The sequence below is a fragment of the Mandrillus leucophaeus genome, unplaced genomic scaffold (assembly GCF_000951045.1).
Source record: "Mandrillus leucophaeus isolate KB7577 unplaced genomic scaffold, Mleu.le_1.0 Scaffold398, whole genome shotgun sequence".
NCBI lineage: Eukaryota > Metazoa > Chordata > Mammalia > Primates > Cercopithecidae > Mandrillus > Mandrillus leucophaeus.
Window position 1 is genome coordinate 212848 of NW_012104231.1, and position 13087 is coordinate 225934.

The 13087-nt window shown below is 57.9% G+C and overlaps 1 protein-coding gene across 1 annotated transcript in view; it reads right to left on the reverse strand.

The window, feature by feature from the left end:
• The window catches only part of COL5A1 (collagen, type V, alpha 1), a 185901-nt gene that overhangs the window by 85002 nt on the left and 87812 nt on the right, over positions 1 to 13087 (reverse strand). Inside the window, exons 26-30 of the mRNA XM_011991540.1 lie at positions 10984 to 11037; positions 5860 to 5904; positions 3341 to 3394; positions 996 to 1103; positions 41 to 94 (exon numbers count right to left, since the gene is read on the reverse strand). Of these exons, the coding sequence (XP_011846930.1) occupies positions 41 to 94; positions 996 to 1103; positions 3341 to 3394; positions 5860 to 5904; positions 10984 to 11037 (315 nt within the window). The remainder of the gene's footprint in view (positions 1 to 40; positions 95 to 995; positions 1104 to 3340; positions 3395 to 5859; positions 5905 to 10983; positions 11038 to 13087) is intronic.

The following is a 13087-nucleotide window of genomic DNA, read 5'->3' on the forward strand; positions in this document are numbered from 1 at the left end:
GTCCACCTGTCCCGGGACACCTAACACGGCCGGAAGTTACCTTTGGTCCTTGTCTTCCTGGGTACCCTGGTAACCCTGGGACTCCGAGTTTTCCCTGGGGGAAGAAAGAGTTGCATTAATGGCCAGCACGGTATTGCTCCATCCGTTTCCTCGGAGCAGAATGGAGACGTGTGTTCTGGCGGGGGCCTGGAGGAGGAGGGTGTGGTTTCCAGAGGCCGGGGCACACGTCGTCATGCAGAACCCCTGCCTGCCCTGGGTGGGGGGTGACTGCCAGCACCCATGAAGTCCAGCGGGTACCCGATGGTCCCTGCACCGAGGGAGAAGCGAAGGCCCCTGGAGGAGAGGTCGTTTCACTGTGGAGCAAAGCAGTTAGAGGCAAGTGCCCCAGCTCAGAGTGTTCTTCATCTCGGGGCACCTCTGAGCCCTTCTGTATGGGTCCACCTGGCAGGATGGGACGACAAGTCTGGGCCACTGCATGCACCATTCCTGCCGGAGCCCAGGGTGGAAACAGGGTGGAGCAGGGTGTGTGGCTGGCCCAGGAGCCTCCTGCAGCTGGAAACTGCAGGCCTATGGATGGCTGCGTGCCCCAGAGCCTGCTCCGTGGACTCCGGCCTTCCTTCCTGCCAGTCTGCCGCACCTTCAGGCCATGGTGGGGACACCGTTATTACCCAGGTGTGGTGGCGGGAATGTGACAAGGACGGGGTCCTGGAATGTTGGGGCTCAGAACGCAGGCTTTGTAGCCACTGGGAGGAAGGAGCCCTCCAAGGCAATGGTGGAGGGCTGGGAAGGGCTGAACCCGGGACAAGGTAAGGGTTGTCATTCAACAAACAGCTTCACAGGAGCAGCAACAAGAGCCCAGGGTGGAGACAGGAGCCGCTCAGGAATCACCCCCACCCCATGCCTGGGGCAGCCACAGCCAACAGGAGCCCGAGGCCATGGGGAAGGGCCTGTCAGATCCCTCCCAAGAAAGTGGCTGAAAGTCCCACATCACAAACCTTCTCCCCAGGGGGCCCCAGAGGACCGGGATCACCATTGGGACCTCCGCGACCCTTCGGGCCTTCAGGGCCATCTTCTCCCCTGGGACCGGGCGGGCCGATCTCCCCCTGCAAGCCAGAAAAGAGGAGGTAAGAGGACCCCCCCTACACACACACACTATTCTCCACCACTGTTGTGAGAGCAAGGGGACGGCTTACAGGCACCCTGTGGTCTGAGCTGCTCCACCAGCTCAGCTCCGCCTCACTCAGGCCGCCGGGCTGCTCCTGGAGCCACTGACCAAACGAGCACATTGTGCCGCGAATTCCGGGCTCTGTGGAAGCTGCACTGAGGTTGCCTGCTATTTATTTTCTCAAGGCTGCCTGCTCCTACTTCCCAATTACCTTCTCTAAATTGAGTGCCTCTTGGCTAAAATAACTTTGGTTAACAATAGTAGCTCTGAATTGCTATTTCTCCAAATAGAGCAGTGACTGGGAGCTGCTGCTTCTTCTGAAGCCCCAGGAGGTATGGAAGTGGGCCCCAGCCCCGATCGGGCGGTTACCTGGGCATAACCAGCACACGGGAGAGCCACAGGAGGCGTCCCAGCAACAGACGGGCTTAAATTCCATCTCGTCCAACTTCCCCAAGTTACAGATTGGGAGCTCGGGGCTCAGACAGGGCAGAGGGCTCTGGAGCCTGCCCAGGCAATGGTAGCGCCACGGCAGAGTCTCCAAATACCCTTCTGGGCACCCTTTGTCCAGCAATGGACGAATCCTCCTCTGATCATCTGTCTCCAAGAGCAGCTGTAAAGCAGTGGTTCAACTCCACAACAAAAGTGTGTATTACTCAGAGAAAAATTAATAACTTCCTCATTCTGAAGCTCTAACCTGTCATTGGGTCAGGACCTCTCTGTCCCTCGTTCAACAAAATAATCCTGCACACATTTACAGAGCACCGAGAAGGTGCAAAGCCCCAGGCTGTGCTCTCTGAAGAGTTCCGGATGTGGGGTCCTGTTCCCTGGGCTCAGGACGGGTCCCACCCCTGCATCCCACCCTTGTCCCATGGCAACAAGAGCTCCACTCTCGGAGCCCTGGCACAGGAATGTGTGTCATCTCTTCTGAAGCTGCAGCCTCATCATGTGGACGCCACATGTGTGAACAGAGCCATCAGAAAGGAGAAGAAAAGGACTTTCACCATCAAACTGAAAGGCCGCTGAGATGTGGGGATTCAGGAACCTTCCACTACGAAAGGAGTTCTAGAATGGGCGCCTCTAGCAGCCACTTAACTGGGACAGCGTTGCGAAACAGATCCCCTCCTCCCTCCCCCTTCCTTCCCACAGAGGTGCAGATTGCCTCTGCCTTTTGCCTGCCAGGTTGGGACGAAGTGCCAAGTGTGTGGGGCTTTCCTGTTCTGGAAAGCCACCTGCGAGCCGGCGCTGCAGGGGGACGATTGCGGCAGCTGGGTGACAGCCATGCTACCGCCGACAGATGTCCGTCCCGGTGCGTGCACAGCTGCCACCACGGCTGTGCCCACTGGAGGCCGAGGCATCTCGGCTCCTTCTGCCGGGCTCCTGCTCACTGAGAGGTTACTGGGGAAACCTCCAAGAGAGTTTTGGCCGCCCTGGCTGCTCAAAGAGCTCCCTACCCTTCCTTCATGCCCTTGGTATCGCCTTCTCTTTAATTATAGGAATATGCAGCCTGTGGCTTTCTGTGGTTGCGGGCAAGCCCCAGTCCCTCCCAGCACCCACCGGCTTTCTCTGGAGCCGAGCTAAATCATTCATTTAAAAACAAGCCAGGTTGCTGTGGCTTCTCCTGAGCCAATATCACAGACCACAGGACTGTGTGGGAGTCCCAGGGCCCCTGAAGAACTGTTTGGGGACCAGGATGCTCCCCAGGCTCACAGGGATCCTAGACCCACGTCGCGTGCTGCCCTGTGGGCGCCGGCCCTGTGGCCTGGGGAGCAGCTATGCTGCTTGGGTAAGCTGGGTCATTTCCAGAGCTGCTCTCCTTCCTCTTCCCAGGCATGGCTTATCGCTCGATCAGGTGAATAACTCTGCAATCCACCGGAGCAGCCAGAAATGAACCCAGCCCCACTGACCCCTTGTGTGGGACGCTGGGCGGAGCAGCTGGCGACCACAGGCTATTCCCAGTCCCCAGGGGGCAAGCTGAGGAGGAGGAGGTGAAGAGGAGCTGGAGAGAATCGGGCCCTGGGCTCCAGGCCACTGTCCCCTTCCCACCAGGAGTCTCTACCGAGAATTTACCTCCTTTCTGAGAAGCTGCCCTGTAGCAGTAAACATCCCCACCCCCTCCCACATGGCCAAGCCCACCTGGCCTTTCCCCAGCCCAGATCCCAAACCCGAGATGCTCACCCGATCACCCTTGATGCCCATGTCTCCTTTAAACCCAGGAAAGCCGTCTTCACCCTGAATACGGGACAAGAGAGTGCCTTAGTCCAGGCAAGAGGACCCGCCTCCCTGGCGGTCCCTTCCCCGCTCTAAACGACCACGCTCAGCACCAGGTCCCCCACCCTTGAGGGGCAGCACACACCCCGGACTCGAGGGTAGGCTTGGGGCCCGTCCCTCGAGAATGGCATTCCCGTGAGGTCTGCATTTCCCAGCTGTAACATCCTGAAGCTGGAGAGAGCTGCGTCCCTGCTTCTCAGGCAGGCCCAGTTTGAATCTGAAAGTTCTGCATGGTGAGGCCTCAGCAAGCCCAGGCCCCCGAGCTCCCGGCATCGTTTCTCAGTGCACTTTGTGGCATCCCATCAGCACTGAAGCGACGGGTAAAGGGGGTGACAGTTGAGGACGGGGAGCTGGATGAAAATGCCCCCGCAAAGAATCCCTAAGGCCTGCAGTAACAGGCAGTGCTTTCTGAAGGGTGGCGGTTGTTCCTGAGGGTGGCAGGGGAAGTCGGCGGCCCGCACACCCCAGGGCTGCTGGTGAATCTGGGACACAAGTGAGGCTGCCCTGCTGTCCGAGTCCCTGGTCTAGACTTTCCCCGTCCAGGAAACCACAGGGCAAAAGCCCTCAGATCCTTCCACAGAGGGCACGGGTGGCTCCTAGAGAAGGCCCTTGGCTGGGCTTTTCCTCTCATTATTCAGGGAACACATCTTGATCCAAAAAGAGTGAAAGGACAGGATCTGGGGACTCAGCCAGGTCGTAAACATTCAGGGCCTGGCTGGGAGCACACGCAAGGCAGGCAGCCTTCTGTGCAGTGAGAATCCAGCCCTCTCCAGCCAGCGCCAGCTCCCAGGGCCCCCAGGACCTCAAGGCCCCTGTTCGCACTGTTCACACAGTGCTGGAAGCTTAGCAGCGGCCACAAATAACGCAGAAGTCCACAAAGACGGCCCCTTGACGCTGCTCCCCTCCTTCCCCAGACCATCTCGGGCTGCCCGCGTGGCCCTCGGGAACAGTGCGGTAGTTGTCCTGGCAAGAAGGCGTCCCCTGCACAGCCTCATCAATATCATCTCAAGTAGCCCTGTCTCTGGCTAGGGACAAATGTGACAAGATCAAGTGGCAAAGCTGGACTCTCTGAAGCCACCTTGGAAAGGATGAAAGGTCCTCAGGTGTGGGAGCCTCCCTGGGGACCAACGGGATGGAGACCCTGTGTCGTCAGGGCCTCGTGTTCCGAAGCCCCGACGGGCTCCGTGTAGAAAGCAGTGCTCTTGGAGAGGCCAAACGGCTCAGCTTGCTTGGATGCAGACTTAGGGTTCCGCTGTGCGGGTACCCTCAGGAAGGAACCGAGATGGCACAGGCTCAGGCCTCTTGGCTGGTCCTCCCACAAGGGCAGCCACTAAGAACAGAAACCAGGGACAAGCACTCTCAGCAAACGCCATGGAACAAGGGCATTCCTGCTGCCGCGTCGTTTCTGATTCAGCTGTGGCCACTCGATGTGTCCCCTCGGGAATGGCTTTAAGGCTGGCAGATTTCACAAGAAAGGATCCAAGCGACATCTTCGACAGGTGGCAAATGAGTCTCGGCACGTGGACCATCCCAGCAGCAGACGCCAGCACCCGCACTCCAGCCCCACAGGCCACCGTGGCCAGGGGAGAGCCCAGGGTCTGCCCAGCGAAGGGGCCCAGTGTGCTTTATGGAAAGCAAGTACTGCGTGGCTACACGGCACGGCAGGGTGAACCCGCACAGTTAGGCCACAGTGGGGAGGGTGGCACGGTGAGGCCGCCCTGAGGCCTAAATCTGTGTCATAACTGGGCCTTGGATTTGGCTGTGAGCTTCGTTCCACCAGAGTGAGAAGAGAAAGGTGGCCGGCCACGCAGCTCCATGTGGCTCAGGCTGTCGCCGCTGCAGGCTGTACCCAACCTTCTGACTCTGGCAGGCATGCATGGAGGTGTCGTTAGCTTTGTTTTCACCACAGTGATCCGCTAGGCCTGACTTGCACCCACGGACCATGGCCGATGGCACGGCCTCTCTCCCTCCCTGCCTGGCTCTGGTGCATGGTGAGTTTCTGCTGCTTGGGCTGCCCAGGGAAGAACGTCTAACAACTAAATGGACCCTCATGCCAGTGGCCATGCAGGGTGGCCCCACCTGGGAGTGGGGAGGGTGACAGGTGTCTACTGGCCCCCGCGGGCACATGGGGGCCTGTGTGTTTTCTCTGGGGTCAAGGCCGCCTTGTGCAGAGGCACAAACCCTGGACCCACTCAGCTCTGCTAGGAGATGTGCTCCAGGGTACCTGAGGGCCCATCCTCCTCAACTCATTGTTCTTCCGTCTGCAAACAGACGCTTTCCACAGAGTGGCATCAATTCCCCTCAATACTCAGAGGCGACGTCCACCTCAGCTGGTTTCATGGAAGAAGCATTGCGGGAGGGGCCCGCCGGCTGGAATTGGGCTCTGGACTAAGCAGAGGGCTCCACGGCTGCAAGGACAGACTTACCTTCTCACCCTTCGTGCCCTTCAGACCACGGATGCCATCGGCCCCCTGTGCGGGTAGGAAAAGAAAAAGGAGTGACTGTTTACAAATCTCAGCCTCCCTAGAGCTGTCGCAGGCGCAGGTCCAAGTCCCAAGTGTCAAGACAGGCTGAGCTCTCCAAAGCAGACAGATGAGGCCAGCGCCCTGCCCTCAACACACTTCTTCCCACGTGTCCCCCTGTGGCCTCGGGAGGCCCAGCGTGTCCACGATTCCTGGGCTGACTCCACTGACTCCTATTTATGCAAAGACCCAAGCCCATCCCTGGCCTTCCAGCCCAAGCTCTGGGTCTGCCCTTCCAAGGGCCCACACCCCACAGCCCACACACCCCTCCTGCTTCCCGTTACAGCATCATCTTCTAGAAACACCCCCACCTTTCAGAGGTTTGGGAGGAAGCAGGAAGTGAAGTCCGAGTCAGGTAGATTTGATTAGGTCCCAGCTTCCCCTCCACGGCCTCTGACAATGCCCGAGACTCAGTTTCCTCATTTGGGAAGTGGAGAGGACGACAACCCTCAACTCATTACCACTATTGGGAGGGAAATGCCTGCTAAGCCCTCAGGACAGCACCTAGCACCCAGCACACAGTAGGTTTCAATAAGCAAAAGCCCAGTGCCATCTGAGTATTTCAATTCTGTGTCATCATGAATAGATGATACTGTGATATTACTAAGTAATGACGATAACATTTATTGCAGTTGTCATGAGTTCAGGACACACCATCCCACCTCCTTGCTGAACAGGAGTTTCTGGGACGGGGGCCAGGACTATTTCTCTGACGCTCTCACTGTGCCAAGCGCCTGGGGCAGTGGAGGTAAATCTGTGGGTAGAATTATGCAGCCGCACCCTTGCCGTTAATGTCTTTGACTTCAGCCCTCCCAGCAGGGTGACTTTTAGCTAGAGAGACTACCTCGGGCTACCTCAGGCCACCTGCCCATGGGATGTGAGAGAGAGAGAAGCCACACTGCCCCCCGCACCGGGATTCCAGGCTGAGGCTGAAGCCAGGGCCACAGAGCACTGGAGGACGCAGGGGCTGCCGGCTGCCCTCTGGTGGTCAGAACTTCCCACATACTTGGCAGTTCTGGCCTTTCCCCAGGTCCTGGAGAGGGAGGGGCTCTGGGAAGGGATGGAGACACAGAGGTGCTCCTTTCTGCAGAGGTGGCTGGGCTTGGGCTGCGTGCCCTGGCCCTCCCAAGGAGCTGCGGATGTAACTGCAGAAGCACCTTCCACTCCAGTGCCAGCTGCAAGGCACTTCCAGCCACGCAGACAGAGCAGCGGCGTGGTTGCCCTGAACCATAATCACTGGAGGATTTGGAGCACAGGGGACAAGCAAGAGCTCTGCCACTATGCCTGCACGCACCATTGCCGAAGTCATGTCTGCTCCACATCTGGCCGCCACCACTAGCAGAGAGGCCTGGGACACCTCCCCGCACACCCAGGACAGGGCGGAGGCAGCCGGAAGGGCAAGGTGGGCTCGAAGCAGCTCTAGTTCACCTGGCCTGGCACTTGGCACACTAATGCGGGCCAGTATGGAGTGCCTTGGGGGGACAGGGCACAGCTCAGAAACAGCACTGGCCCAGGCAGGGAGGCCGACTCCAAACAAACCTCTCCCATGCTAATCTCTACCCGAGCCTGAGACGGGACGTGGACCTCACGATGGAGAGGAAGCACCGGACTAACACAGCATGCGTATTCCAGGGCCGAGTGGGAACGGCCAGCCAAGCCGCGAGGACGCTCAGAACAGCCTGCTGCAGGCCGCTGCCCCCGCTGAGCACAGCACGCACTTGGCAGCACCTGTGGGCCCGGGCAGCCCAGGAAGGTGAGAAGTGACTCAGCTGGGCCAACTGCTGAGAGGCGAGTGGTTTCTAAGCACTTGGTGGTGGTTTTTTCCTACAGACGCCTTCTTCCGAAGCAATCCTGGCTGGAAGCCCCCAGAGGAAAAGAGAACAGGTAGGCCCACGAGGGCTGACACAGAGCTGGGGACCCTGGAAAACCACCTGCCGTCTCACCACGGTGCGGCATCGCCTCAGACACAATAGCCCCAGAACGCCACAGAGAAGGGCTTTCTGGAGATGAGCTACTTTCTTTTCTTAGGGCAATTTTGAGTTCTCAGCATACTTGCAAAATAGAATAGCAACTTGAGATTCTGCTTATTTCCTCTGAAGCACACAGGAAAATCGCAGGTGTGGTTGAGAATACACTCAGGGTTGAGCCTGCTCAGCAGTGTCTGATCCTAAATGCAAGGTGATGTCCAGCTGCCCCTCCCTGCCGTGAATCCTGGGGGACGGGGTTTGTGTGGCTGGTATTATTTTTCAGGAGCAATAAACTCCCTGGTACGGCATCCAGGGGGCATTGGCACCAGCTCTCCTCCCTCTCGCTGGGCAGGCTGGGCGACGCTGCTGCTCCCACCCTGCCCACGCCCTGCTGAGAGCAGGCAGGTAGGACCACAGCCCCCTGAGACCCCTCCCGGTCCTACAGTTCTAGCGTTTTAGGATCCCCATCAGAGCAATGGGACCAACTAGACAGAACCAGCACTTCCCAGAGTTTCTCGGCCACGGGGCTATTGACATTGGGGCTGCTGTGTGCATGGTGGGGTGTGCGGTACCTCCCATTAGAGGGCACTCCTCAGTCATGCAGGAAGTGGCCCTGGCTGGGAAGGGCTGGACTGGAGCATCTGTGACACAGCCAGCCAGCCGCCCCAGCAAGGAGCATTCAGGAGCTGCAGCACGGCTGGGGCTAGATGTGCATGTAGCCCAGAGAGGGGCAGGCTTTTGCCCAAGGCCTGGATGTGAACTCATATTTTAGGCCGCCCGGCAACCTCCTAGCAGCTGGGGGCTAAAGAAAGGGTGGATTTGACTCTGTTGACAGTCAGGTTGAAATGGGTGCCTCTTCAGAAGTGCAAGGCAGAGGGAAGCCTGGGGGCGGGCCAAAGGTCAGTGAACTCAGAGGAACACAAAGGGAGCCTGCTGTGACCTGAACATCGTGTGTCCACCAAAAACTCATATGGTGAACCCCAACACCCAAGGCAATGGAACTAGGAGGTGGGGCCGTGGGAGGTGACTGGGTCACAAGGTGGAGCCCCTGTTATTAGGATTAGTACCCTCACCAGAGGCCCCAGGGTGCTCATCCCCCCCTCTTCTGCTATGTGAGGACACAGTGAGAGGGGACCATCAGGGAACCAGATGGCAGCCCTCCCCAGACACTGAATCTGCTGCTACTGTGATCTTGGACTTCCCAGCCTCCAGGACGGTGAGAAATAATTTCCTGTTGTTTACAAGTCACCCATTTTAGGGTCTTTTTATTGTAGCAGCTCCAATGGACTAAGAACCTTTTCCCGGGAAGAAAGTAGGGCTTTGGTGGAAAATAACGGGCCCGCTCTCACCGAGGACTATTCACCTCCAACGGCGGCAGCTTGGCCCACACAATCCCACGCCCTGCCGCCATCACCACCGCCCGGGCCAAGCTCGTGAGGCGCCAACACCACTCACATTTCCAAATGCACGGGAGCATGAGAAACTTTTTCCCCGACGCAAATTATTTTAAACCTCAGTTTTCCTTCCACCCTCTGCTTCCAAGTCTAACTGGATTGCTCATGTCATGAATGAATTTTAATCAGATAGACAAGATAAGAGCATTCTCCATAAACATTTTAAAGCAAACACCTTTTTAGCTCACAGAGCAGCGTTATGCAATTAGCCATGTATGGGAGTTGGCAGAGGCTCCTGCTATGCGACAGGAATTTGTAAAATAAACATGCTATAGAACTCACATAATCAGCATTTCTGCTAAATTATCACCCTTATAAAATTTGCTAGGCATTTTGCTGCTAGAAGCTGGCTTTAGGGAAAAACCTGACTCGCCTCAGGCTCCCAACCGTTGGGAGGTCTCTCTTCAGGACCTCGTGAACTTGGAACGTCCTCATTCCCGGGAAATGGAAGTCGGGGCCTCCCGGTGACAAGGGTGGGACACACGATTTTGAATCTGGTTTGATTTCTGACAGCAGCCTCGCTTTTAGTGGAATTTGGGGCACGTCACTGAACACTGATGTCTTGGGCTCTCAGAGCAGGTGACGGGGTGACCAGCCTGAGTCAGGAGGTTGATTCGGAGCAGGAGGCAGTTTCCAGTCGGCCTCCATGCCCCAGGGCGGCCACACACTTCTGATGCGCAACAGTGTTTGAAAAGCATAAAGCCCTTTGGACCAGGGAGGTGAGGGGCAGCGGAGCTGATGAGTCATTTCTACAAATCCCTCAAGCTTGACTAGTTGCTATATATACACACATATTCCTTCACATTCCAGTTAAAAGCATCTTGAAGGAAAGAGTCATCACGAGCCTTTAAGATACCGCAAGTCCCCATTCTCAGAGGAGGAAGAGAGCTGGTCCGCATGCTCCTAGGCGTATGTCTGTCTACACAGAACGGGCCGTGTCCAGAGAGCTGCACAACTCGAGATTGCATTACCCAGCTCAGAGCAAACACAGTTAGCTGGGCTGTGACGGAGGGCACCTGTGTCTGGGATAGTGCTCTGGAGCCGTGCGTCCCACGTAACGAGGTTGTCAGAGCCCTTCATGCCAGAAACACGATTGATTGTGAATAAATGGACAGCTCCCATGAGCTCCGCCTTGCGACGGGGCTGGTCCGCCCAGATGCTATCAGCGGAGACAGATTCTCTTTCTCATTCGGAATGTGCAAATGGCAGGAAAGAGGCCAGGCTCTTGGCCTCAGCCGGGATCTGCTGTCTCTGAGGAGAGTGGCAGAAGCCTGACAAATGGCAACAATAAAAGAGGCAAGAAGCAAAAGGACGTGTCCCGTCCTGAAAGATGGCTGCCAGCGCGCCCCTGGCTTCATCACCACAGACTGCAGACTGTCCCACGCTCCATATCAGCCCTCCTGACTCCGGTTGGTCACACCCTCGCCTGCTCAGGCCCGCTGTCCTGAGACCTAGCATCCACATAAGTGACTGGGAGGACTGGGCTACTCCGGTTTGAAGAGCAGGGACATTAAACCACAGAGAATTCCCACAAACCAGCCACGCCAAGGCCCGCAGTCCCAACCCTGACCTCCAGGATGACCTGGAGCGGCGTGAGTCTCTCTCACCTTGACTCCTCGAGGACCTGGGTAGCCGATCGGACCCTGGGGGCCAGGTGGACCCTAAAACCAAAGAGAAAAAGACAGTTAGCCCCGTGCCAGTGTGGAGGTGCCTGGGGAACTTCAGGAAACCCCAGAGTTCTGGCATAGCCCTCCTGCTGAGAGCAGGGCGAACATCCCAGGTCAGAGAGGCCCCGCCATGGGAGACTCACACCAGTGTTCCCAGCCTGCACTGACGGTGGAGGTGTGGCTGTGTCTCATGCTGAGCGGGACACAGAGGTGAAGCAAACGCTGGTCCCACCCGGCAGTCAGGGAAATCAGGGATAGGCTTGGGGAACGGTGAGATGGTGGAAGACCAGCTTTGGAGCTCTGCAAGGAGCATTGCCCCTAAAGAAATGCATCCCCAGACTAAGGACCTTGGAATAAATCAGGAGCGCCTCTGGCTGGAAGAAGGGTCAAGGCTGCTAGACAGGAAAGAGACATCCTCCAGCAGCCAAGGGCCTCGCTGATGCTCATCTAGAGCTCACGGGGGTGGGCATCCAGCCCCGCCTGCCCCAGCCCAAGACACAGGCATGACGAACGGCTCCCACCGCCTCCCTCCCAGCCCCCTTTCCACATAGTGTCACGGCAGCAGCTGGAGCTCCCAGACAGGATAGGCTTGGTGGCCCCCTCTGCAAGGATGCAGTTCTGAGACCTGGCCCCAGAGTGCCTGCTCCCTGCTGTATCCCATCGCTAACAGGATGCCTGGCACAGAGAGGAACTCAGGAAGTCCCAGGGAGTAAATGAATGCCTCTCATCCCAGCTGAAAAGCCAGCTCTTGGAACAGCGGGCCTATGCTGTGGGCTCCACGTGCCAACCGCCGGTCAGCACCAGTTCCGGGTGCTGTGCAAGCACTGGTGGCCCCAGGTGCTGCCTCCACCTCTGATGATAAGAGGCTGTGCCCAGGGAGGATGGTTGGTAAATGACCCACTGGAGGCAGCAGGAACAGGGTCTCTCATGGTGAACAGAAGCCAAGGGCCGAGGGGAGGGTTCACCCCAGTGGCTGCTGTGACTTTCAGAAGAGGAAGCAGGACAGAAGTGGCGAATCTCAGACCCCCCTGGGTCTCAGGGGCAGCACGCTGGAGAAGTGCCACTGCCAAGCAGGCCTGGCACTGGAAATGGAGCCCCTGTGAGGACTGGCGCTAGCTCTGCTGCCCTGGAAGGTCAGTCCTGGCCCACTACACCCTTGGCAGGGGGCGCTGGGACCAAGCCCCAGACCCCATCTTGCCTGTACAGGCCCTGCTTCAAGAGATAAATGTTAGTCAGGCCCGATCCCAGAGCCTGTGACAAATGGGGCCTCTGGAACCCTGGTGCAGGTGGGCCTCTGCCCTCAGCCCCGGGCTCCCAATGACCATGAGCTCAGTGTGAGGTTTCAACACACAAGCGGTCTTGGGGTGAACAAAGGTTGGGGCACACCAGGACAGCAACAGCAGTCCCCGCTGTCTACTCCTCCCGTCTGGAGGCTCTTCCCACAGAGGCGCTTGCAGCCTGGCAGCTTTGTCATGAACCACAGTGGAGAGAAGGCACTGGTGAACGCGCTGCATGGGACCCTCGTAGGCCCAGCAGGCCCCGCAGGAGGAACCATGAGCCGCTCACAGTGCCGGACACAGGCATCCGTAGAAAGACCCCATCCCTGGCACTGGCATGACCTGGCAATCTGTCCCCGTTCATAGCAGCATCTCCCTAAAACTCAAAGGCCACCCAGCTTGTGCAGATTCAAGGCCAGGGCTGAACACCGAGACACTGCCCTGCTGCCCGCATCCGATCTGGTCATGGGCACCTGATCTGGTCATGGGCACCCGATCTGGTCATGGGCACCTGATCTGGTCACGGGCATCCGATCTGGTCATGGGCACCCGATCTGGTCATGGGCACCTGATCTGGTCACGGGCATCCAATCTGGTCATGGGCACCTGATCTGGTCACGGACATTCGATCTGGTCATGGACAGCAACTGGAGGGTGGGGTGAGGGGCAGTGACCCAGACGGATGCCCCGCTTCTCAGAGAAAAGGCCTGTGTTCCCCCTAGGCTGGGTCCCTTGGCAGAGACGCCTGAGGAAGGTCTGAGTGTCCC